Source organism: Peromyscus maniculatus, chromosome 5 (genome assembly GCF_049852395.1).
Source record: "Peromyscus maniculatus bairdii isolate BWxNUB_F1_BW_parent chromosome 5, HU_Pman_BW_mat_3.1, whole genome shotgun sequence".
Classification (NCBI taxonomy): Eukaryota; Metazoa; Chordata; class Mammalia; order Rodentia; family Cricetidae; genus Peromyscus; species Peromyscus maniculatus.
The window spans coordinates 101,632,758-101,660,754 of NC_134856.1; the positions used below are offsets into that span (position 1 = coordinate 101,632,758).

At 41.8% G+C, this 27,997-nt stretch overlaps 1 protein-coding gene across 1 annotated transcript; it reads right to left on the reverse strand.

The window, feature by feature from the left end:
• Positions 1–48: 48 nt before the first annotated feature.
• Epdr1 (ependymin related 1) lies at positions 49–27,938 on the reverse strand. Its single transcript, XM_006988902.4, has 3 exons — positions 27,364–27,938; positions 2,795–3,003; positions 49–1,709 (listed from the first exon to the last, which is right to left on the reverse strand). The coding sequence occupies exons 1-3, from the start codon at positions 27,639–27,641 to the stop codon at positions 1,513–1,515; spliced, it is 684 nt and encodes a 227-aa protein (XP_006988964.1). The 5' UTR covers positions 27,642–27,938; the 3' UTR covers positions 49–1,512.
• Positions 27,939–27,997: the final 59 nt, after the last annotated feature.

Consider the following 27,997-nt stretch of genomic DNA (forward strand, 5'->3'; position numbering starts at 1 on the left):
ACGGAAGATGAAACTGAGCAGGCTCTGAAGAAAGGACAACCAGTCCGGTTTTTATTATGGGAAGTATTTTATTTACTTATTACAGAAGAGTTTTAACTTCCTTATAATTGAGTTCATCCATATTTGTTACAGAAAGAAATACATCAAAGAACAATTTGTGAGATGTCATTAAATTTGTTTAAATGTATAGATAAATTACAATATAGATTTCTTTGAGTATAAAGCAAGCATCACACATTTCTCTTGATAAATAAAGATGATACATGGCCAAATGAAAGATGGACACAGTGATAGAAGACTCTATAATAGTAATTGTGTTACTGGAAGTCTCCATAGCAATCAGAAAACCCAACCCTGCTTAATAGATGAGGAAACTGAACACCAACAGAGTTGGTGAGCTTCACTCTACAAATATTGAGGGCACTGACTACGTGCCAGGCACTTGCTTGGTGCTGGAGATATTACAGTAAACAGAACATGGTACCCGTACTAAAGGGGCTCTTAGCCAGGACAGTGGAGGGCAGAAACCCTCACATAGCATAATGAGTATTGTGAGCAAGGCATGCCAAACTGCTAGGTGCAATGAATGCAGGTGTGGGAGTAGTTTGCAGAGGTCACATTGAGCTGACCTTAGAAGCATGAGCAGAAGTCATGTTGACACAGCTGTAGTGAAATAGAGTTCCAGGGAAGTCAAGGCAAAGGCTAGCCTAGTGCATTTAATACTTAAAGGAGTTAAGAGTAAAGAGAATTCTAGTCCTGACTTAGGGGGCCTCCCAATTCAGTGCTGTTTTAGAATCCTGTCTACCCGCTAGAAAATGCATGAAGGTTCATCTCACTAATCTCACTCTAGCATAGAAAGCAGCACACACAAGGCTCTCACTTCATCTCACATGTAAACACTAAGATTGTCTGAGCCTCCTACTTAAAACTTGCTTTTCCCTTTAGAGGAATCATTACTTCCTATTATAAACTTCCACTTCCTCGCAGAATATCTACATCCATTGGGCCATGCCACAAAATTCAGGTCTGGAAGCAATCTTAAAGGGTCATTTTGCAGTAGCCAAAGGCAGGAGTGGGGTCAGTGGGAACTGTTGGCACTCTGGTGCAGACAAGCAAGGGACTCCCTTTGTAAGGAGAGAACTGAACTAAATCATTCTACATTTTATCATCACCTTAGTTCTTAATGACAATAGTAAAATGCCCATCCCTGCAGAGGCAAACTCTTTGTACCCACCCTCACTCCTTCCTACTCTACTGCATGGACTACACACCTGCACACAGATAGGACGGCCCCAAACAGACATTAGAAGTGTGCAAAGTGTCCCTACCAGCCAGTTGAGACTGCCACGAGTTCTCCATTCAAAACGGAGCTGAGCAGCCAGAGTCAGATGTATAAGAAGACCCACATCAGGGTTTATCCTCCTAAAATTACTTTTATTTCCATTGAAGAGCTGCATCCATTTCCAGACAGGGTCGCTAAGAGCTGAGATGGTCGCTTCTGTCCTGGCAAGTTCACCAGGAGCAGTCTTCACTCATCTTCTCTGGCTGGGCTGTCTGGCATGTACTTGGTGGGGTGAACACAGAGGGGTCCTTAATGCCTAGCTGCACATCAAAAAACCGTGTGGACAGAACCACGGTGTAATTCCTGATGAAGGTCTCCTGGACTGGATAACAATCCTTGGCTGTATAAACACCAATCCAGGTTTCATCTAAAGAGGAAAAAAGTTGACCTTTTCAGAGAGAAGATAGGCAAAATTCCTGTACATTTTTTTTGGTAAAATATAACCAGCATGAAATGCACCATTTAACTTTGCAAAGATGCATTTTGGAGGCATTCACGTTGTTTTACAATTATCACCACTTTGCAACTTTCCCAAACTAAAAACTCTTATTTGTTCAATGTTTTCCCATCTTCCTTTCCTCTAATGCCTTGCATCCAGCATGCTCCTGACTGTCTGATAGATAGATTTGGGTACTTCATACACACGATATTTATCATTTGTGACTGGCTTATTTCCCTTAACATAATGGCCTCAAGATTTATTTATTTTACTACTGATGCCAGAATTCAGACCCCTTCCTTTCAAAGGATGAAAATTACTCTACTGTAGGGACATCACATTTTGTTTATCCACTTATCTGCTGATGGTATCTGGATTGTTTTCAACAGTTTGATGCCAGGAGTGAAGCCACTATAAACAGAGGTGTACAAATAACTGAGTCTCTGTAATCATTCTTTTGAGTATATATTCAGCGTTGTATGTCTGGACCAAATGACAATTTTATGCTTAATGTTTTGGTTAAATCCCATACAGCTTCTCACAGACTGAATGTCTACTCTTCATGTTGCAAAACAAGCTCAGAATTAAAAGGAATAGTTTTATATCAAAGCAGGCCTGTTTGCGTTTAGAATAACAGAGCAGATCTGGACACTGTCATGTTAGAAAGTAATGGTGGAAGGGAATGTTGTCACCTAATTCATGAGGATTCTTGGAAAGAATTCCTTTCAGGTCACAGTCCTCATGGAGATCATAAACAGTCTACAGTAAAGGGTGAGTCCATAAGATTCAAAGTAACAGAGAGACGCAAGTGACACTAGGAGATGGAGGTGTTTCAAGACCCACTAAGGAAGCAGTTACACGTAGCTGCAAGATACACAAGGGGACTTACATGGGCTTTAAGACTCATCTAAGCATGTAAGTTTCCCTAACAACTCCCTTCCTTAAGGGGCTTAAAGACAGTGTTCCCCAGCATACACCCTGAGATGCAATGCATGAATCCTTTCCGTCCTTACAGGATCTGGCTGTCTTTCTGTCGGACCACTCCTGGACAGTGATCTGCTCCTGAGGCCCCCCAATGGAGTACTGATCTTCAAAGGTAGAATTCTGGGGAATGTCGAGAGGGTCCCAGGGTTCTGTCAAGGAGATCTTTGCACACTGTTTGGTGGCTTGTTCAATCTGAAACATCACTCCATCCTTATAGAGCAAAATGTATTCAAATAATCTGAAATGTGGATTAAAAGAAAATGGTTAAGAGCTTTTATGTTAAAATCATGTCTTTCATCAGCATGGAGCCCAAATGATTTTGATATAAGTTATCACATAAATTACTTTAAAATGATTGCAAATCATTTGTTCTTTACAGTAGACTTTATTCACACCAAATAACCCAAGCATGGAAAAAATAAAATTGAGAATTAAACTTGACTGTTCATGAGGTGAATTCTTATCACTGAACAACTAAATGCTGGACCCCAGGCTTAGGCTACTGACATGAGGAGGACATGTGGGTTTCACAGCTGGCCTAAGGTAATTTGTTCAGAGGGACAAAGGAAGACTTCCCTTTGGCTGGGATCCTGTAGCATTAGATCGAGGAATTACAGAAATACCCCTAAAGACAGAACTCACTGCAGGCATGGAGACAGAGCACCTGCACCCCACCGCCTGGATAACCTCCTTGAGTGACTTGCTCTGTTGACAGAAGGCACTCTCTGTGTAGCCTGAGGAGCCTGGGGCAGCAAGGACAAAAGGCGAGGAACCTTCAGAGTAAACGACTCATAAAGCAAGCTTGCCAACATGGATTTGCAATCTCCTCTACTGACGTCATGCACTGGAGGTGCATGGTGAAAGGAAGGTATCCTGAGTCTAACATCTATGTCCGAGCCAGAAGTCTCTCGGGACACTGTATTGAACCTCTTAAAGCTAAGCAAGCTTGGTGCTTCATAAAGCCTCTGGACCACGGTCAGTTCAAAACTCAGGCCACTGGTGCTGCTTGAGCAGAATGGGAAGTGAAGCCACAACCTTAGAGAATGCTTTTCAAAAGTGAAAAGAGACTGCCAGCTATGGGCTGGGAGTAGAACTAATTGGCAGCGCACCCGCCTGGCATGGGTTCAATCCCAGCACCACAAGGAAAACGGACAGCCAACCAATGATGTCTGCTGAATGAGCCTGAGGCTCTGCAAAACATGCTCATGGAGGACGCAAGCTCTCTATTCAAAGTCTATAGATAAAATTCTTTTCTACACAATAAAGCACTATCAATAAATATATCTATTTTGTCAAAACAGTGTCACTATTAGTATTACACTTTGAGTTTTTATGAACTGGTATAGAAATATCATCATCATGACTTCATTTTATATATTTACATATATCCTGCTGATTCTGGGCCACATGTATCCCAGAAAAGCTATGAGCCAGCTTACAATGGTAAAACAAACAATGAATGAAAAGATTACATGCATTTAAAGGTAGGAGTCAATGTGAAAAGAAAATATGTATTTATAAGACACTGTTTATAAAAGGAGCTAACATTGAGCTAGAGAGATGGTTCCGTGGTCAAAGTGTTTGTTATATGAGCATGAGGACTGGGGTTTGGACCCCCAGCATACAAATAAAAATGGGCATGATAATGGATTCCTGAAACTCCAGCACTGGGTGATGCAGACAAGAGAGGTGGCTCTCTGAAGCTCATTGGCCAGCCAGCATAGCCAATGAGTTTCAAGTTCAGTGATAGACCTGGTCTCAGAACTACATGAAAATGGCTAAAGAAAGGCACCCAGAGTCTACCTCTGGCCTCTACATGTATGAACACACCCACCCACATGCACACATGCACACATGCACATACTTACACTAACAAATACATACACCACACATTTACCACACACCATACATATAAACATTGTTTTAAATGGAGCTAATCTCTTACGATATGCATGTAGGGTCCACACAGAATGCTTAGCTTTTTGAAGTGTGGGGTTGGAATGCCAATATTATTTCACAATCAGTTAAGCCTCCAACACAGTAGAGCCTAAATGTTCATTGACTAAATTTAGAAATGCCAACAACAAATTTGAGAGTATAGTCCATGACTAAATATAAGAACCTCTGCCTATAAGCAAATCCCAATCTATGGTGCTTTTAATGACAAGTTGGCCACCCAGGAAACATTCTGCTGTGCACCCTCAGAGATATACAGCTTCTCCCAGATGTTAGCATCATTCCATGCTTTTCCCATGTCTGTAGTGTTCAAACAGCGGTAACTGTCTCCTGACGGTCTTATATCCATGTGTATGGGGATGCCTTCTTAAGACCTCTACCAACAACCCCCAAATCCACCGTTGTATCCATATTTCCCATAGAGACCTTGCCACCCTCGCCAGGGCTTACTGGCCCACATGAGAACATGTACCTAGTATGCCATATTCAGACTGCTCTGGAAGTGTAGAATGGGGACCGGATGCCTACTGGTCAGCGTCTCTGTGTAACTGATCTGTCATGTGAACTTCTAAGCTGTGGAGGTGACTTCCACCATGTGAGACGAGAAAGACTGAAGAATAACGCAGCAAGAAGAATGATGGAGCAGGCAGCCTGGGGTCCCAAGAGGTGCCTTGTTTTCTGAGGGATTCTGAAACTCCCCTGGAGGGTTATGATCACCTTCCTTTATTCTTACAAAGCTTCGTTTTTGACTTGTGATTTTGTGCTGTCCATGACCAGTGCCCATTTCTAACAAAGTCGAGGAAAACGGAGGTTCCATGTAGAGTACAAAACGGGAACTATATTTAGTCAGCTTTAGGTTGTATGGTGAAGGTCTGAGTCAACACCTTGTGAGAAAGAAAGGTCACTCTGGCTCACAGCTCCAGATATTTCAGTGGGGCTAGGGGCCCTGCTGCTCTGGTAGCTGTGCTGAAGCAGGACATTATGGTAGGAGCATGTAGCACAGCAATTCATAGTTTAGAACAATGACTATTTCTATAGACTCGTGACAAATGGTTCTTCATGGGACATCCACACTGAACACCCTTGGAGTATACAGTCCCTTTATTGCATTTCTTTTCTGAATTTCTTGGACAACTTCCTGGGGTGTTATTGAACTTGTGCCTCTAGTTTCTGTCACCCACAAATCATATTGTATCTAAGGCTTGATGAGACTTTGACTCAAGACGTTTGGAAAGAACACATCAGTGGTGAGGTGTATACATCCAGTGTTATCATGTCAGAAAAGAAGTGATCCAGTTGCTCATTGTTACTTTGTTAACTTTGATCACCAAGATACATGATAACACAGATGTCTGCATGATCAATTAGCCATCAATGTTGGATGATACTTTTGAGATGCTAGGAATATCCTTATCCAGTGTTGGTTTTAGACTTAATTGCCCATTGGGTACTATAAAATTTATAGATATATTTGTCTTATTTATTGCTCACATGCAGCCTGTGTGTGTGTGTGTGTGTGTGTGTGTGTGTGTGTGTGTGTGTGAAAGAGAGAGAGAGAGAGAGAGAGAGAGAGAGAGAGAGAGAGAGAGAGAGAGAGTTAATTTGTAAGTACAAGTCCATATTCCTACAGAACTCAGAGGACAACTTGCTGGAATTGATTCTCTCCTTCACCTTTTTAGGTTCAAGTGTAAAAAAGCAAGTGATCAGGCCTGGTGGCAAATGCCTTTATCTGCTGTCATATCTGGGTAGTCTTCACTAGCAATTTTAGATAAAATCATTTCCCAAATCAATTCTTTTATTAGGGGTTGGTATAATAAGACTAACAGCAGAATAAATGACACCTGCCTGTGTTGTCTTATTTGTGCAGGACAGCACTGCTCTCAAGGCCCCATATACTAAGTGTATATATATGTACTGTCTCCTGCTTAGTCGATGAGGTAAGAATTCCTTCCAGCCAGTGTCTACTCAAACTGACCCCATCGACCTTTGATGACTTTCCGAGGTAGCAGGGATCCCAGGCTCACTGTGGACTCTCCTGGTCAGACCTGATGTGAAGCAATCCAGAAATCAGTGTCGGGCAATAGATGCCATTGCTGGGGTGGCCTTTCAGGTGTTAGGGCTTCTTACATTTATAAAATCATAAATATGTATTGCTCATTCTAGTTGAAATTTAAAATTGTAGATTTTCATTATTACTTTTACATTTATCTATCTTTAAATTAAAAAATCATGTTTTGAAAATTATTAACAAAACTATAATAAAAATGAAAATGTGGGATAAAGTTGAAATTTCATCATAGGAATTTTATCCTTAGACTGGAGTTTTTTTGGGGGACTTGAAATCAAAACTGTTCTAAAATGTGCACATGGAATAAGCTGACTTCCTGTGTGGTTATGCTTCCAGATTAATAATCATTAGTTTCCTTTGTCCTAAATTTAGAAACTCTACAGTCTTCTGTAGTGAGTTGCCGGTCCAGCTTTGACCTGGAAGTGCCACCCTCATTGAGGCTCAGTAACTGTCACGCCTACAAGGCAGAGCCGAGAGAGGACCCTGAAGACCCGAGACTCGGATGGGCAGGCTCTCTTGGTTCTTGGATCCTGGACACTGGAGGGAAACCAAGCAGAATTCTCCAGAGAACACCGCCAGACTGCACTTCACCTTTCCCAGACCCTGTTACCTATCCCTTCATTTGTAAGTTAACCCACAAAATAAAGCTCCCTTTTAACTACGTGGAGTTGCCTTAATATTAAACCAATAGTCATCTCCATTGGTTTAATTTTATTATTTAAACTTGGTAAAATGTCATGTTTTGAAACTCAAAATGCTCTAGAGAAGCATGCTGGGGGAAATCTCTCTCCTGCTCCAGTCTCTCCCCTTCTCCTCACCCCTTATGGACAACGTTTTTCATCAGCTTCCATCTTATTTTTCTGTTTCATTCCCATTCTTACATGGACAAAAGCACCACAACAAATAACTTTGTTCTCTGCTGTTTAGGGGATGCAATGCCATCTGAAAGAGAACACCCAGGTCAGCAGGTAAGACCATCTGTGGTTGTTTTAAACAGATTTCTCTCCCATAGACTATGCTGTTCTGTACTTTCAGCAACAACACATGAGTGTCTGCTTTCTTTACAGTCTTGCCAGCAGAGGATGCTGCCAGACTTGTATTTGTGCCTATCTGATAAGTCGGTTAGGGAATCAGAATCCCAAGGCTATGTTTTAGACCTTAAAAAAAAGTACAATGTCCTTACAAAAGATGACAGAAACCTAAATTGTAATGCTTGAGAAAACTTACACAGTGCATATTCTAGGAGCTCATACCCAGATGAAGCATCACACTACAGAAGGCAGGCTCCTCACCTTCCCAGACTCTGCCCTTCTGATGAGTGGGTTGGTTTTTATTCATGCAGAGCAGTTGAACAGACTTTCACCTGCCAAGCAACATCTCGCTTTATTTTCTTGTGAAAAACAACTATCTACTATCAAGTTTGGGAACCTTTTATCTCCAGTTTTCCGTTTGTCTGTTTATTTATTTGCCTTTTATGTCTAAGTTATCGATATTCTTGGCTATAGTTTTACAATGGAAAGAATTTTTACAATTAAAGTAAAATTTCTTTTATTGCTTCTGAATTTTTCACCCCTAAAAAACTACCCCTGACCTCATGTTTATAAAAGGGACGACTCCGGGCTGTTTTCACTTCAGACCAAATTGCAGTTTATTTTTACGCACGGTATAATGGCTAAGAACTAATTTTATTATATTGCAGTTGCTCCAACAGCACTGTTGAACAACCCATCTTTCCTTGGTGATGTGAGACTGACCAGCATGTACTCTGTCTCCAGCTGTACCTGGATCCATTCAGGACTCTTCTCTCCTGCTGGATTGCATGTCTGTTCACCAGAACCACAGTGGTTTATTTAGAAAAACTCACAGTATGTGTCAGCTACTGTTTTCTTCTTTGTCAGAGTTTTACTGGATATTCGGGCTCTAACGCTTTTCCAAATGAAGTTGAGAATTAAGTTTTTAATATCAACCAACCCTAAGCTTCTGGCATGTTTATCTTGCTTGAGTTAAATGTATAGCTTCTTGTTAAAAGAATAATATTCTTACCACGTTAAAGTCACTCTATCCCTTCCAAATATGCATTCCCACTTTTGATTTTTATGATTTAGTAATGGATCATAGAAACATCTTTTTTATGGGATATTATTGCTTCCCCCAAATAGGTCTTAGAGTTTTGAACTGGATGTGGAGGCTTACACATGTCTCTGCACCCAAGTGTGTTAGAAGGTTACCCTATTATGAGGAGGGAGAAAACTTGCTAATGTTTTATTTTGGTGTAAAGCTTTTGAACAAAGACACACCATTTGCTAGCTCTGGGTTGTCTGGTTACAATTTTAGTCTCCTCATTTCTAATATCTGATTGTTCCAAAAATTTGAATTTCAGGGTGCTTTTATGAAGATATTGGAAACAATGGGTATTAAATGGTTGTACAAATGTGAGCCATCATTGCTCTGATGGGAAAATATTGTCAGATTTGTGTATATTGTCACCAGCTAATATCCAATGAAGAAATCATTATCTAACCTGTACATGTAAAATAACTTACAATGTGGAAAAAAAAGGGGGGGGGTTAATTGGTGTAGGTGAAATGGAGAGATAAAAAAACCATTCCTGACTGCTTCGGCAAATACCTTCATAAGAACTACAATAGGCATTTCTTCTCCTTCCCCTCATCTTCCTCTCAAACTGGAAGCTGAGAGAATCATATAACTTATTCTTAGATGCCTTTTGGATTCTGGCCTTGCAGCCCTTAGGGAAAGTATACAGAGAAAGGAATACTGGCTATTTCTCTCAGGAGACCTGGTGCTTGTTCATCAATGTGCCAGCTGGCAACTCTGAGACAACATTCTGGAAAGGGCATAGCAATAGACAGGAAAGTTTAGGGTTTTGAAGAAGCTTCTGCATGAAACTTAGGAACATGTATCATAAATATATCTCAAGGGTTCTGAACTGCAAATCTCTCCTGGTGTCAGCTTTCCTGACACCTGCTTATCATCACTATTGGGGTAGTTAAATCCCTGCATCACAAACACTATATATGGACCCTTATGAAAGTCACATGAGAATCTCTTCCCTTGCAGAGTAAGCAAGGCCCAAGAACTTGGGTAATCTTAGTATCTAAAATATTGAAGTCTAGCCTGAGAGTGAGTTAACCTAACTAGCTACTGCTTGAATATATAAAAAGGAAATTATTTTCTGGCTTCATTTGGGGTACTCAGGAGAACGATGAAAGGCCTGAAGTGGAGCCTACAGATTGGCAAATTCAGCTGACTGACTGTCACTAGCATTTTTATCTTTAAAAACATATGAAAATATGTGTCTTTCTGTAGCTGCTCTCATCAGCTGCTGGAGGAAGCCTCTCTGATAATGATTGGACTAGACCCTGATCTTATGAGTATGGCAGAATATCATTAGGAATGATTCCCTAACTTTTTATTTTGTCAGTTGTGTTTGGTTCTTCCCTAGGCCTCTGAGCCATCCAGCTTCCAGATCCTGGCCATCTAGGCAGTATTAGGCATGGTCTACTTCTTGTGGTATAGGCCAAGGTGAGACCAGATGAGCACTTCCACAAGCTCTGAGCCAGCAGCACATCTTGCAGGCAGGGTAGGTTGTGGGTCATAGATTTTGTGGCTGGGTTGGTGTTCTAGTCCCATTACTGGAAGTCTAGCCTGGTTACAGAAGAAGGGTTGGTTCGGGCTCTTTATTCTCTGTTACTAGAAGTCCTCACCAGGGTCACCCTCATAGGTTCCAAGATATTTCCACTGCACTAGATTTCCATACTGCTCCCTAAACACCCACCTATTTCATTTGTTTCTCCCTCTACTATTTCCCTCCATCCCTCCATCCCCGACCTGCTATCTCCTGTTCTCATGCCCTCTGTACCCAGTCTATCCACAAAATCTATTCTATTTCCCCTTCCCATGAAAGATATATGCATCCAACCTAAATCTCTCCCCTTTCTAACTTCTCTGGACCCACAGCCAAACATTAGGCAGCACTCAAGGAGCCCTACAAAGATGGAAAGGATGCATTGTAGAAGCCAGATGTTTTGAGGATACCAGAAGAACATGTCCCACATAATCAACTAAGCAGGGCTCATAGGGGCTCACAGAGACTCAAGTGGCAACCAAGAAGCCTGCATGGGTCTGCACTAGGTCCTGTTGTGGGATATTTGTACACTGTGTGAAGATATACTGCTGTGACTGGTTTAATAAAGAGCTGAAAGGCCATTAGATAGGCAAGAGGTATAGGTGAGACTTCCAGACAGAGAAAGGAAGTAGGAGGAGTCAATCAAGGTGCAGAGGAGATGCCAATAAGACATGAAGGGAGTTGGACATACAGAATGAAAGGTAAAAAACCACAGGGTTTTCAGAAATGGGTTGATTTAAGTTAAAAGAGTTAGTTAGGAACAAGCCTAAGCTATAGGCTAAGCTTTCATAATTAATAATAAGCTTCCATGTCATTATTTGGGAGCTGGCTGGTGGGACAGAAAAAGACTCCTTACATGGTCCTCTGCATACATGCTGTGGTTTACTTGGGGATTTTTGTTGGACTCCTTCCAATGGGAGTGGGGGTGTCTCTGACTCTTTTGCCTGCTTATGAATTTTTTTTCCTCCTACTGGGTTGCCTCATTGAGCCTTAATATGAGGGTCTGTGCCTAGTCTTATTGCATCTTGTTATGCCAAGTTTGGCTGACGTCAATGGGAGGTCTGTTCATTTCTGAAGGGAAATGGGGGAGCCATGGATCTTGGGGAGGAGGGATGTCAAAGGGAACTTGGAGAAGGGTAGGCTGTGGTCAGGATGTATTGTATGAGAGAAGAATAAGTAAATAAATAAATAAATAAATAAATAAATAAATAAATAAATAAATAAATAAATAAAATTTTTAAATGTGTGTTTTAGATTAAAACTTAGTAGTGAATACCAGAATCAGGATTAGACTCAAAGTCTGCTCATCTATCAGACTTATTCTCATCCTCTAACGCTATGCCCTATTCCAGCCTCCACAAGGGAAGCAGTGATTCCTCATCTACTCAGAAGTATGTGACCATCTCAGACACACTAAATTACCAACAAGGGAGTGCATTGATATTATATTTTGATTACAAAAGGACTTTGGCTTTTATGGAAGATGTTGGTCAAACCTTGGATATGTTTAACATGCAATATAATAGATTAGTAATCTTCTGACTCTCAGGAGGAAAGTCTGAGCTACAGCCACTTGCATTCTGGCATACATGAAGTGTGAGTTACACCCTACAGTAATTACGAGATACAAAAGAGAAAAACATTTGCAAAATTCACTGTGGACTCTCTGCCAATCACATATAAATATAACTAAAAGAAAATTAGATTACTTAAGAATGCAGTCTGAGGTAAAGTTAAATCAAAGTATAATTTATGTGTGTAATGCAAGAATCCATAGGTGACAGACCTTCAGTACTTGGACGCTAGTTCAAAAGAGAAAAAAAAAATGCTCAAGAAATTGAAGTGCTTTCTCTTCCAAAATTTTAGCTTGATGGATACTGGCAAGATGTATGAATATTCTTTCATCTGGTGGGATACAAAGTATTTTTTTCCTTGAGGCAATAGTTCAAGCTAGTTACAGACACTCAGAGGAATGGCCTCATTAGTCCTGAAAGCCTACGCTGCCATGAGGCATGGTGTTTTCTATAGTTATGGCATGGGGTGGAGTAGGAAGGAGTTTGAGGCTAGGCTTGCAGTCAGCCCTGCACTTTTAAGTAGATAAGTGTCTTTTCCCATCAGGCTGAAGTAGAAAATCATACACAAACTTTAAGAGAACATTTAATGAAACACTTAAAAAAAAAAAGTCAAGATAAAAATGCAGTGGTGTTAGTGTAAACCAATCCAGAGAAGAGAAAGAGGAAGCAAAAGGTGAGAAGGAGGAGGAGGAAGAGGAGGAGAGGGAGATTTAGAGGGGATTTAGATTTAGAGGAGATTTAGGTAACAGAAATTTTAAAATGAATAAATGGATGAAATTAAAGGCAAATTAATAAAATTAAAAATGCATGTAAGAGAATCAAAATATAAGTAGAGAGACTATTCAAAGAACAGGAGGGAAACAAGATTAAACCTCTAGAAATAGTAGATCGAGAGACAGGGAGGATAGCTCATTGTCTCTCATTCTCAAGTCCTTAAGTTCAATCCAGAAAACTGCAAAATTTTAATTTGAAAGAGAAATTAGATTTAAAATTATTATAGTGGTAGTTATAACCTAGACATCAAATTCAAGAAAGTAGTAGATACAACCTAGACATCATATTCAAGAATAAAGTGGTAGATATAACCTAGAAATCAAATTCAAGAATAAAGGGGGGAAATACCTTCAAAATGTGGGCAGAGCAAAACATTAAACTAAACTCAGGGCTGGAGAGATAGCTCAGTTGGTGAAATGTTTGCTGTGCAAGAATGAGGACCAGGGTTTAATTCCCAGCACCTGCCCCAAAAAGCTGAGCCCAACAGAGTGTTTGTTTTTAATCCCAATGCTGGAGAACATAGGAGGATCCGTAAATCTTTCCAGGTAGGCAACCTAGGTATATTGGAGAGATCCAGGTATAATGGCAGATAGACACTGCCTCAAAAATAAAGAAGAAGGAAGGAAGGAGGAAGGAAGGGAGGGAGGGAGGGAGGGAGGGAGGGAGGAAGGAAGGAAGGAAGGAAGGAAGGAAGGAAGGAAGGAAGGAAGGAAGGAAGGAAGGAAGGAAGGAAGGAAGGTGAGAGATCAAGGAAGAATCCCAATGTTGACCTCTACCTAGCCTCTATGTGTGTTTATGCACATGCATACACATACACACACACCACAAAACTGAACTAAAGTTAATTTGGTATAAGACTTTGCTTCTAGAGCTGCATACTCCATAAAAAATATTTTAGCAAAAAGATGGCTTTTACCCTTTGAATATTATGTACCTATAACTACCAGTGTACAACAGCAACAAATAAATACTCTCAGACATTGACAATCTCTGACATAAATGAACAACCACAGCACTCTCTGTGGGAAAAGTAATAGTAAATTCTTTAGCTGACTGAAACATAAATCAGGGCAGAGTTCAGATCCAGGCGAAAACTGTCATGGAAGACATTCCAATGAACAACAGGGAAGTCACATGTTTCATGCCTCTCTTCCAGACAGAAGACAACATGACTAGGCTCCTTAGACCTGAGAGCATACATACACTACAAAAAACCCTCTGTGTTATGCCCAATGAAGGAGTTGACCTTTCAAAAGCTGGATTCAGGATGGTGAAAGAGGAAAGATGACAAACTATCAAAGCACTTTGAATTCTTTCCAACACACAAAATGGGACTTAAATAAATACCTGCCTTGGTCAACAGGAACCATAGTGATATTAGAAAAGCAAGACCCCAAACTTCCTTTTTAAACTCCTTAAGGAGAGTTAAAATCTCATAATGATGGATTCTCTGGGGCCTCAAGAGTCCACAGGCCCAACTCGGAGCTGGGAAGAGCATCACTATCCATAATCAGAGTGTGTGACAGAATGGACAGATAGAGGGCAAAGATCTGAAACAGAAGAGCTCCCATGACCACAAAACATACAGCATAGCAGAGTCCAGCACCCAACAGGGCATCTCCATGGATGTTAAGGCTGAGGGTAGGTGCTTCCTTCGGAATTCTTTGCTCCTAAGGATGTGAGCCTGTAAGATCATTCCTGGTCCACTGTGTTCTTTCTTCTGAAATGGAACTTCTATCCTCTCACAATGGACTCCACACTTCCACCAGGACTCTGATAGCGCTAGTGAAGCCCAACTTCTTCCTCAGAAGGTAAATTTGCCATTCTCCTCCTGAGTCCCACAATTCATCAGCATCTTGCTTAGGCACTCTAGGCAGTAAAACTTGAGATACTAGGAGATTCAAGAGGCATCTCATCAAGATATGAAGTGAATGGTCCAGGAGCTGTGAAGTTCATGCAGATCACAACCATCCCTAAAAGTATTTGCAAGGCCAGGTACATTATTAAGAAGAGTTATGGATCACTATCCAGCCAAACTCACTTCAGGATAGTGAAGGTGGTGCCATGTTAGGCAATCTGTTATATGAATCACCAAGTTGGCCATGTTTTGTCCACAGATTAGAATACTTTTCTTTATAAGATCAATCACTGAATTGTTCACTGAAATGATCAATGTCCTTGTTAAACCAGAAGCCTTCCAGAGTCAATGGTGAGTTATAACCCTCCTCACCCTGGACAGCCTCACACCACAACAGTGTGACATCACCCTAGGTGTGCCATTCTATCTATTTCTTGTTTATAGTATCACAAATCAGTACACATAATTAGACTTTTTATAGATATATTGTGGGAAGTCGGACAATCATATGCAGCTGGTGGGAATATCTATATGTAACAGCTTTCCTGAAAGTCAATTTAATAAATTGTTGAAAACTTTAAAAATGTGCAAGTCCATTCTTATTGTTTTCATATATAGGAACTTCCCAATATAAAATATGAAATATTTAATATACATTGCATGAAAATATAAAGTTAAAAATTTTACTGTCACTAATAATAGTTAAAAACAGAAGGTAAGGAAATGTGGTGGTCCCATGATAAGGGATTACCTAAGTAAATTATGTTCTGTCTTTAGCTAGCGGTTGATTATCATTTTGTAGCATAGAAAACATGAATAACGACTTTTTAAATTTAAAAATTGCATTGCATATTTTCATTTTACTTTTTTGTAACAGCTGGGGATTAAACATATGTAATATAGACTTTCTAAACTGAAGTAGACCTTACCCTACATTTTCATTTTTAAAATGTGAATACAGGAATAGAAGAACTGGGAAGCACATGTGTCAGTGTTGTGAATTCTGTTGAAGTATTATGAATGAGTGAACCTCATTTTATTTGCTTTCACTGTTGTCTAGATTTTTTTCTGTCATGAACTTGTATAATTCAATAATACAAAAGTCATAAAACAATACATATCATGTATATATTATCACATTTGTACTTGGCACATATTTATTGAAACTTACTCTTTGTCCAGAACTTCTTAGTACAGGGGATCCCATAGTATATCAGACTAAACATGTACCGTCTCACTTCAGAGAAGACAGATACCACAAAGGCCAGGCACTTAACTGAGAAGACAATTACAGAGCAGAACAGTAGCCTGAGGAAGACGCATGTGAAGTGATGGAAGGGCCTGGTAGGAAGGGTTGTGCTGGGTGATTATATAAGGCCTCGGTGAGGGTATGGCTGGCTGAATTCTGAAACAAGGAGGAGCCAGAACCTCCAAGATGACAGAATCAGAGTAGTCAGCTTCAGTGAGCATGTACATGTACTACATCTGAAAAGCAGCCAATGGTGACATATTGCGCAATACAGGATGCATCCTGTGTGTGTTGTGAAAACTCCTCAAATATTCAGGTGGCATAGTAGTAAATGTGCTACATTAGAAATTTTGGACAATTTTCATTATTGTCTTTCTGTTCATCTAGTTTAGATATCCTTCTATCATGAGCACATAGAGTCACTGTCACTCATTTCCTTACTGAGTGGTTCAAGTGATTTTAGTCCAGTTCTAATTTAAGACTCTGGAGAGATAGCAGAATGATGCAGAAATCCCTGACCTTCAGTTCAGATAAGGCTGATGAGAGACCAATAAAAATAATAAACAGTATTTTAGGTAGTGGCAAAGACCTTGACTGTGTAAAGCACTGAGGTGGGTATATGAGGATGCAGAGAAAGGAGGCAAAACATTTGAGAGTGGAGTCGTTCTAGAGTGAAAAGACTTTCTAGGTAAGTGGGAATGACCAATCCAGTTCCAAACAGATTAACCCACTGAAGCCACGGGCTGGCAATGAAAGCAAAGAGATAAGATGTGGAGGGCCAAGGAGTAGATCCCACACAGACACCTGTGAATAGGGGCATTGAATCTAAGGCAGATGGTGTTGCACAACACATCATTTATCTGAACACAATCGCTTAGGTTACCATGCTTGAAAACAGACCAAAGGAGGCCAGAGAAAAAGTATGGGTATAACGAGATGATATTACAAAAAAACAGGTAAGAGACAGGCATGGTTGAGACTAGGATAGTAGAGAAGGTGTGGTCGGAGTTGGGGTATCTTTTGAAATTATAATCAATTGGATTTATATCATGTGCCTTTGGCAAGTAGGCAAGAGAGAAGAAAAGGATGACTGCATGGGTTTATGTTGACCAACCAGAGCTGCTGTACCTAAGATGGAGGGAGAAGTTTAGTTTATATGTGTCTCTTTGGTTTAGGTTAGCTTGATCATATGTAGAGGAAACACTTATTTTAGAGATGTTGAGTTCAGAATGACATGGATTCCAAAGGAAGGCATCAACTAGGTAGCTGGATCCTAGAGTAGAGATGTTGGGGGAGATCTCTGGACAGGAACTAAAAACCTGGGCAACCCTCATGAAGAGGTGACATTTAAGACCATGGCTTACATGACATCACCAAGACAGTTTAGACAAAAAGTAAAGGGATGGAATGTCCAGCCTTCCATCTCTGACAGTACAGACCACAAGAAGAGCAAAGCAGGCTAAGGAGGCGAAATGAGGCACAGGAGGAGGCAGAGTCGGGAGATGGCTGGGTTGGGAAAGCATTCACCCTGCAAGCACGAGAACCTGGGTTTGGATCTCAACACCCACATAAAACCTGGCCATGGTGTCACATACTAGGAACACAATGTGTTGAAAGCCAAGTAGAAGAGACACATCTAAGAGGTGGGTGGGTGCTAAGTAGGAGAATCAGGGCTGATGAAAGAAGAGTTGAAAGGAGTTGGGAGCGCCTGGTCCTGCCCAGAGCATTCTCCATGGAGCTGTGTGACAACAGTTTGATTGGAAGGGTTTGAGAGAGTCTAGAAGGACAGAGATTGGACTTTGTGTGAGGTACGCTTTAAAGAGAAGGGGGAGATGAGGTTTTAACTATTATTCTTCAAGAGACCATTTTTCCTTAAAGATGAATAAAATAAAAATTTGTGAAGGGGAAAAATTTTGTGAAGGGAGGAAAGAGGAGCTTATAATGAATTAGGAAATACAAGACTATCACATTTTTTTCAGGAAAAATAAACTGCTAATTGATGGCATATTTTCAGATCTTTGGGCATGTGGCCCTTGACCAAATTCTTTATGGCCAGAATTATGGAGGAACAGCTCAAGGTTGTTGGAAAGATGTTTTCAGAACAGTATAGTGACCAACTCTGACTTCCATTCATAAATTAGTCCTGATTTAGTCTCCTTTGCCTGACTATTCCTTTTACTCACTGCATATTTCTATTTCTCCATCCTTGAACTCCAAGGTCTCTAGACCCTCTTGAAGCAAACTCCAGTTCTTCCAAGAAAGTATCTTTTTTTTTTTTGAGGAAAAAACATCAACATTGGAAATCAACATGGTTTATCCCATGAGACTCAAGAAGCCACAAGCAGTCCATTTTCCTGAGTCAATAAAACAAAACACCATCTGTAGCCATTGGAGATAAAGAGGAGGAGCACAGGCCAAGGGAGAAGTCATACCCAAGCCTTAAAGTCAAGTCATGACTTCTTAAAATAAAAATCCAATGCATGCTGAACAGGGTTCATGCCAGTCTACCTCCCTAAGACAGATACTCTCTGTGGGCCTGCAATCATCATTGCAGGTTGATAAATTTAAGAGAAAACAAATATCCATGGAAAATATAATTTGCCTTTCCCCTTCCTCTGCTTGGATAATACAGACTAATACCTTTGAAGAGGAGGCCCAAGAGTAGATTTCTGCAAGGCTTCTGTGGGGGACTGAGCCTCATTGTGGAGAGGGAACACCCTAGCTGCACAATTAGTCTTCAATGCATCTGAGGATGAGGTCTTCATTCACTATGTGGGAAGGGAGCCACAAACTTGACAGGGCCAACAGGAGAATGCACTGTGCTGTGTTGAATTGGAAATGGAAAGGGCCCATTGACATACCTTCATGGATAAAGACTGAAAATTTAGAGACAATGATTTAAATATGTGCATATCTGTGGATGAGTGCATGAAAGTGTGCCTGTGCATGTGTGTGCATACATGGGATGTGTATGTATGTGTGAGTATGTTAAGACTCCTTGTTTTTTTTCCCACTGAGCAAGCCTGGTAACTGTGCTACCTGAGAGCAACGAGCACAACTAGACTACAGATTTGGACTTCCAAGTGTTTTTCTCCAGTATCAGTAGCCAGGACTACTTGAGAACAGTTTATTCCAAGGAAAATACAGATGACTGTGGAATATCTTACTGTGCCTCAAAAGAATCAAAAATGTTCTAAAGAATATCAAAGCCAACTGGAAGCGGTTCCTCTGGCAAACTGGGAAAGCAAAACAAACAGGGAATACAATGAGATCTTTGAGTCTTTCTGAAAGAAATAGTAAGTTTAGAGTTTGATGAAGAATTATAATGAACAAGATGCAAAAGTATCTTCCCATAAAGTCACTTATCAATTATAAAGCAAAAAGGTGTCACTTCATGATGAAGCAATGTGACAGGTAACATTATGCAATTAGAGTGATCATACATTTGCAGTATAAACAGTGTTAGTTTTGAGACACCCCATGCCGAGTAACTTGAATGTAAGTAAATATGAGGCAACATAGGAACAGTGAACAAAACACCAGGGCAGTCATCTTTAAACATACCAGCTTCGAGGAAGACCTTGGGGGCTCATTCTAGACAGAACGGGATCGGAGACTCAGTCCCTTGATGCTGTGCTGAAACTTAAACTGTACTATTTTGCTGTAAATAGTACACAAAAGTTAACCAACAAAACCTGGAGCTACCTGGGTTTCAGATGGTTAAATTGAGCTAGTGTTGGCTTTCTGATGGTTGTACTGAAGATACAGAGAAGGTTTTTGCCTGTAGGAAACACACAGTGGAGTGTCTCAAGATCATGAGCATATTTGGTTGCCAATGAACTCCCCAATATTTTAGGGATTAAAAGAAAAGCCTTTCTGTACAATAAATATAAGTAGGAGATAATTTCAAAGTAAAGTGAGATAATGTGTTTGGAAAAGAATCAGTATCTTCATTCTCAAACACACAAGAATTGATCTTGAAGGAGCTTTCCTATAGGCGATCCTGTTCAATTCTTACGATGATGGAGTCGCAGGGAAGAGAAGAGGCTTCTGAGCTCAGTGCCAAAGGACTGAATGGCCAGTTTTTCTTTTGTTCCTGAGGACAAGCTCAAGTGAAAAGAAGGAGGAGAGAAAGAAGCTTAAATTCACACAAAAGGACAGGGTAGAGAAAATCTTTATAATCTGTGCCAAGTTTTCCACAACATGGTAGAAGCAGTCAACTTGACATAACAGAAGCACCAATATGCTTTCATGATATTGGCAATCCTACATCTCCTAAACAAAAATACTTAGAAACTAGCCAATATTGAAATTAAACGATTCACACGTCATGGCTGTCTAAATCATTCCCCCATAACTTCTAATACATCCAGTTAGTGTCATTTTAGAACAGAGGAGATAAAGGCTATTCTGTTCTCCAGGAACAACTAAGACAGACAGCCATGAATCAATCACAACTTGCATGAGAATCCATTTGCTACCCCATTGTGACATACTGACATACTTTTCATCACTTATAAATAAAAATTTCTGATGGAACATATTAGATCAATCCCTGAACCATCTATTAAAATATTATATCTATGCATGTTCATTCAATGCCTCTCTGCCCTCCATGTATATGTAGTTTCATTAATCCCAACACCGAAACCACCATTTGTAAGCAACAGTATGTTATTGATGCCCTGCAGGATTCATTCACATCTACTTCGCTTCTCCTACCTAAAGATCACCATATTGACTGAATTATAAAAATAGCCTGCTTTTCCTTCAGCCTTTCCACTATAATCCCCAAGAGTTTAATTCACTAATCAGAAGAAAAAGTTGGAACCAGAAAACAAAATAGTATCAATTACTAATATTTCCCATTCTTGGTTCAGGATTGTCTTATCTGAAGCTCATAAAGTATTTTAATCTTTTCCATCATCTCAGGGAACAGAGATCCTGGAAAATCCTAGTCATTCCCCGGTAACTATCACTGTGATTTTCCGTAACTATCTGGATGCAGAAGAAGGCTCTTAAGAAGTGGATCCAATTCTAAATTTATGTCTCAACCTACTAGCAAATACAAAGAGACAACCATCCATATTTTCTTCAAATAACATCTGGTTGCTTGGCCATAATGTTGCTATTTGAAACCATTTTGAGTTTGTACCAACAAATCTACATTTAATGAATCTAAAATGTATTTATGCACTAAGCATTCTTTTCTTCACCTGACTTAGTCCTTAGAGACAGGACTGCCAGAGAGAACTCAGCCAAAAACTTGGGAAGAAATGGAATGCAACTGCCTTCTACAAGCCATACCGTGAAGCCCTCGTGCATGGTGGTATAAAGACAGGAATGGGGATACACCATGAGGACCTGAAATCTAGGCCAGCATGACTGGGCTGTGGCTTACAAGTACAGTGTATGTCTGAAACCCACTAATTAGTTATAAAGTTATGAAGGAAAGAGATTTCCTGACTCGGGCTTGAATGGTGCCAACCTGTGTTTGTTCAGAGTGGGAGGAGTCCAGACCAGCAGGAAGGACAACGGTGAGAACCAAGGAGGCATCACAACTGTGAAAATCAATGCACTGTTTCACCTTCAACCTCCTCCGTATCTAAGTTGGAATTCAAGCTGCTGACATAAAACACCATGACCAAATGCAACATGAGGAGGAAAGGATTTATTTCAGCTTACAGCTTGTAGTCCATCATCCAGGGAAGTCAGGACAGGAACTCAAGGCAGGAACCTGGAAGCAAGAAGTGCAGCCGAGGCCATGGAATGAGTGCCGCTTAGTGGCTCGCTCCCCTATGGCTTGCTCTGCTGTGGATATCGTTCTATATAAATAAAACACTGATGGCCAGTGACCAGGCAGGAAGTAGGTTACCAGGCAGGAAGTAGGTGGGACAAGGAGAGAGGAGAATTCTGGGAAGCGGAAGGCTGTGAAGAGACACTGCAGCCACCACCAGGACAAGCAGCATGTGAAGACGCCGGGAAGCCACCAGCCACGTGGCAAGGTATAGATTTATAAAAATGGGTTAATTTAAGATATAAGAACAATTAGCAAGAAGCCTGCCATGGCCATACAGTTTATAAGTGATATAAGCGTTTGAGTGATTATTTTATATGTGGATTGTGGGACTGTGGGGCTTGGGGAACCTGGAGAGAAGCCCTCCAGCTACATTGCTCATTCTGCTTTCTTGTTCCACCCAGGACTGCCTGCCCAGGGGTGGGCTGAGTTCTCCTCTATCAATAATTAAACCGAGAGACTGTCCCACAGACTTACGAAGAGGCCAATTTGGTGGTGGTGGGGAGCACATTTTATTAACTGGGGTTCCCTCTTCTCAAACGGCTTTAGCTTGTGTCAAGTTGAGAAAACGACAACTGACCTCTGTTAACTTGACACACCAACACACCACTATTCAACTACAACCTTTCTCACTTGACCCAAGATGTCACGTTAAGCTGAACATCATAATATAAAATATTCCATTCCAACTTTTAAAAGTCCCATAGGCTTTAAAAAATTATGCAATTAAGGTTGGTCTCTTTAAAAAATTTAACAACTCAAAGTTCCAAGCCTTTCTAAAATACCTTGCCTCTAAGATTCCGAATTCTCTTGACTGTGGGCTCCTTTAAAAAAGGGGGGAGGGGGACTTATTTCAGAAAGTAGAAGCCAGGGCACATTAAAGCAAAACCAAAGTCCAACAGCATAAAAAGTTCTGCGTGAACATGATTTCCATGATTTCCTGGGCTCCTCCAAGGGCTCCATATTTCCACCTCGGCCATTGGCAGCACACACAGCCTGTCTCATAGCTTCAGGCTACCTCCACTCAACAGCTGCTGCTGTTGCTGGCGGCCACGCCCAGGGTACTTACATCTCCAAGATACTGCTGCAAGTGGGCTGCACCTTCACCAAGAGGATCTCTTCAAAGACTCTGACCCTGCCGCATGGTGGCAAGCCTCAGTTTTTCTCCGTTATCCTAGAGCTTTAATCCTAGAGCTTCTACTATAACTGGGACTGATCCCTTTAATCCTAGAGCTTCTACTATAACTAGGACTGATCCTTCACCAGCGGCCTCTTCTGGCCTTTCACAGTGCCAACCCTTAATGAACTGCTCTCCATAACCTCTTCATGCCTTCACAACCAGTAAAACCTGAGAGACTTTATACATTACCAAGTTAGGCAGCCAGCATGAGATAAAACCTTGGCCCCCTCCGGACCACTGCTTCTGTGTGCAGAACTCGAGGAAACACTTCCCAAGAAAATTTACCTCAAAGATGCCAGACTCTTCTTCATCACAGCTGATTCTTCAGCCTCAGCTGACCAGTATCAATTGTATCAGCAAAGCAAAGGTTTCACTTCAGTTATTAATTCAAAATACTCAGCAGCCATAGAGTCTTTAAGGGACTCTCAAACTTTCCTCTAAAACCTGCACAAGCCAGGCCTCCATTGTGTATACTGCTCTCCACATTATGTTCTCAGTTCCCACTGTAGCTCACTAAGCTCCGAGCATCTGATAGCACTTCTATCCCAAAGTTCAAATGCCACCACAATCCTCCTCCCCCTCCCCCCAAAAAAACCCAACAAATAAAAAAAACATATGGTCAGGTCTGTCCCAGCAATACCCTCCTCCTGGTGTAAATTTCTATTTAGTTAAGGTTTCTCTTGCTGTTATAAAACAGCATGACCAAAAGCAACCTGGGGAGGAAAGGATTGTTTGATCTTATGTCTCCATATCACAGTCCATCATCAAAGTCAGGGTAGGAACTCAAGGAAGGGACCTGAAAGCAGGAACTCGGGCAGTAGACATGAAAGAAATTGATTATCAGTTTGCTCCCCGTGGTCTCCTCAACCCAACTTATTACACCACCCAAGATCACCTGCCCAGGCATGGTGCTGCCCCCAGGGAGCTGGGCCCTCCCACATCAACCATCAGTCAAGAAAATGATGCCTCACAGGTCAACCGGGTGGGGGAGTTTTCCCAGCTGAGTTCCCCTCTTCCCAAATGACATCAGCTTGTTTTAAGTGGACAAAAATACTAGCCCACACAACCTGATAACTGTTAAATATTACTCTGGGTTGAAACATCTTTTTGTGGTGAAAAACTCCCTGTTATACATAAAAACTGAGCCTAGAACGATCACCAGGCTTTTGTTCATACATTTGCTCCAACTCTTAGCTCATCACTTCCTGATCGTAATTTGGCTCCTCACATAGTTCTGAATACAAGGAGAGAATGATCTAGTCTATCTCTGCTATAAAACTTATTGAAATACAGTTTAGCATTTGAGTCTGTGTACTGAGTCAGTTCCCAGAGGGAGGATACTTGTGCGTGCTGCTAAATCAAGTGTATAAGTTCAGAGGGGCTGGCAGTGGGTCTTTAACATATGGAGAACTAAATTCACCAAGATGATGACAGCGGGTGGCGAGCAAACCAGCTGTGATCACTCACTACACACCTTCTCAGTGCTATGAAATAAGACAATGTACTATGTGTTTTATATATTTTACCTCACAGAATAGTCACAGCCTTCTAATAAATTAGTTGCTATAAGTACCCCTATTTTGTAACAGAATAAACTGAGTCCCATAAAACTACAGTAATTTACAAAATCTCACCTTCGGAAACTAGATCAGGCCTAGGGCTATCTGACTATATAGTCAAATTTCTTAAATAGTTAAAAAATACTCCTTGAGTAAGAATGAACCCTCATCTTCTCATGGTCACACTGCTTAGCATCAGTAGTGAACTCTGGTCATTCCAGCCCATGTTCATCATGTCTACTCACCACCAGACAACCACTGCACTTAAATGCACTTAAAGAGTAGCATCCCACCCCAACTCGGCGTGGAGAGAGCAATCCCTGCTCTGTGCCACCAGTACAGTTGGTTCCAGGTGCCAATGGTGGCAACCTGCTTGATCCCCCACCCCGCCTTTCCCTTCACGCCCTGTGGTACCTCTGATGTCTTAGATATCACCTCCTCTCTAACACTTCCCTAATGCAGCCACTTGTCCAGTGTTCCCCACAGCCGAAGCCGCTGTGAAACTCTTGAGTTTTTGATTCTACACTCACTCACTGTTGCTCTAGTGTCTGTGAACCTCCTCAGGATGAAATCTCATTCACACGTCCAGTGATCTTTATGCCACCTAATGATGACATTCCATTGTTCAAACTCCTTCAGCATGGCCTCTCACAACACCCCATGCCTTCATCTCAGAGTGACTGGACTGCTAGCCTCAAAATATACTTGGCCCTGCTTGTAAACTCCCAGAAGACAACATTCTAAGCCCGGAGTATGTATAATATATATATATATATATATATATATATATATATATATATATATGCCTCCTGACAATATAGTTTCTGTGTGTCACCCTGGTGGATTCACTTAGGGACCATTAAACTGCCATATCACCTTCTCCAGGAAGCCCTGGTTACCTGTCATCATAGCTGTATTCATCACACCTCTGCTAATCAATCCTTCATCTTACCACACAAGGATAATAATTTATGAGACTATTACCTCCTTTAAAATCAAAACCCACTCCATTGATAATGGACATGGTGTCTGCCATGAACAAAAGTTTACTGGATGAAGAGTGGATGAAGGAATATGAACCTAGTACATTATAGATGTCAGAATCCATGCAGCTTTCTTAAGCCTCGATTGTGTGATAGAAGGAAAGTCTGTCAAGCTCCCTAGGTCTTAGTGTCTCTATGTGAAATGGAAATCATAAAATCTACCCTGTGATGTTGGGACATCTAAACAAAATTATATGAAACATGCCAAGTTTCAGCACTAGTACGCAATATAACACACTCAAATGATTATGTCCCTTGAGACCCAATAAAAAACATTCATTGTTCTTGAAAGTTCTTGCACATGCTCTGAATCTTCCATAAAGACACTGATATGTCAGGCCTTCTGGGCATTGATGTAAAGCTGTCCCTATGTATCCAAGGAGGATTGGATCCAGAGTCTCCATGGATAGCAAAATCCATGGATGCTCCTGGTCCTTGATCCAAGAATTAAAAAAAATAAATTCTATGCAGCTTACAAATACCCTTCCAGATATTCTTGGTTGCTTACAATAATGAATATAAAATAAATGTTACACGAGTCAGTCTTAAATTGTTTAAAGAACAATGATAATAAAAATAGTATGCATATGCTCAGTACACATAATTGGATGTCACATATATTCTGTCCACAATTGGTTGAGTCTTCAAAAGTAGAATCCAAGAGTAAGGTGGGTCTCCTTCCTGCATTCGGTAACGTGTTCTTGTACTCTAAGTAGACGGTCTGGAAGGTTCTGCCTTTTCCATACTTTAGCCAAGAAGCCCAGCACTTCAGCGGCAAATGCTTCTAGGTGAAATGGCTTTACCAGCCTTTGTTTTGTGCTACACACTAATGGTTCCCACCTACCACCAATGTTACTGCCCACTGCAGCCTTGCACCACGACCGTTCATTATACCTCCCTGTGGCACAAATGCCATGAAGAGATGCCAGCAGGACCACATGAAGTACACTGGGAGATGGCTGAGGCCAGGGGCAGGGAGACAGGTGGTGATCCTAAATTAGAAACTGGGTCCTAAAGGGGCCAGAAAGAAGGAGGCACCCCTGAAAATATGTGTCCCTCTGTCATCACAAGATGGAAAGCTACACTGACTGCCATGTGTATGTGAGCATGTGTGTGATAACACGCCCCCCCCCCATTTTGCAAGTGGTGTGGTTATTAAAAATAGGGAACAACTCAAAAAACTGACGAGAGACGGGGATTCAGGTGATAGTACTTGTGTCTAGCTGGAGTTCTAAGGTGGCAGTACACGTGCTCTAGTGGGAGTTTTAACTAGTTTTCCAAAAGAAAAAAAAATCTTCAAGGTTTAAACAAAGATGTTAATATTATACTGGGGTAATAAGTTTGTGTGTGACTTTTAAAAATCATTTCCCCACTTCTTTTACAGTGTTGTCCTATGTGCCACATGGACAGACAGGTAGTAGAGACCTGACTTGATAAATTGTCCTCTGGCCTCCACACCACACACACACACACACACACACACACACACACACACACCACACACACACACACACACACACACACACACAAATTTTTTTTATTGTAAACAAAATTGTTAGAGAATATTTTGTGTCTCCCTTGTAGGTGACTTCTAGAAAAAAACACGCCCTAGGCTGCAGGGGGTTCCAGGTGCCAAGAGCCTGACTCAGCAGTGACAACTTGGGGCTAACTTGGACTCAGGGCGTCTGGCTGTTCCATCCTGCCCTTGGAGAGTCCTTTCTTTACCTCCCTCTGTCTTGCTGGGCAGACCACGCCGCCCCCAAGAGCCCCTGTAAAGTTCTTGGGGGTGAAGGGGGTGGGGAGGGGCCAGGAGCGGCTGGAGGTCTAGCTGGGGTGCCAAGCACCTTGACCTGGCGTTCCCCTGGCCGCCTTCATGCCCTTCCGCGCCGCCTACCTCTTGCAGGGGATCAGCGCCTTCCTCTCGTCCAGCACCCGCACGCGCTGGTTCAGCCCATCGTAGGACAGCAGGGCGCGGCTGTTGTGCCCGCTCCTCTGCTGGTACAGAACCTGGCGTCCCTCCCACTGCTGGGGCGCCTGGCAGGGCTGCTGGGTCCCCGGTGGGCCCGCTGTCCCCAGGCCGCACAGGCCGCACACAGCCCAAACCCAGAGGCCACCCAGCAGCCAAGCGCCCCGAGGCCCCCTGACCACCCGGCGGGGAGCATGCGCGTGCATTGCGATCCGCCGCCGGGGATCAGCCGAGCCCAAGAGGGTGCCGAGGCCCGGCGTGGGCACGCCGCGCGTTCTCTCCACGCTGGGCCGAAGGTGAGCTCCCGAACGCGATGCTCCGACGCTCTGGCCTCTCCGGCTTTTCCCTTCTAGAGGTTCAGGACGCCGGCCTGGGAAAGCCGCGTGAATCGCCCAGGAGTTCTTTCTGCCCGAGCGGCTGCTTACTAAAGCTTATTTTCACTGCTCTCTGCTGCCAACAGGAAACGCAGCGGCAGTGATGCCACTAGCATCCTGAAGGGCATCGCGATTTAAAGAGTTTGGCGCGGAGAAGCGGGGATGTGCTGAGAAGGGACACTTTTCTC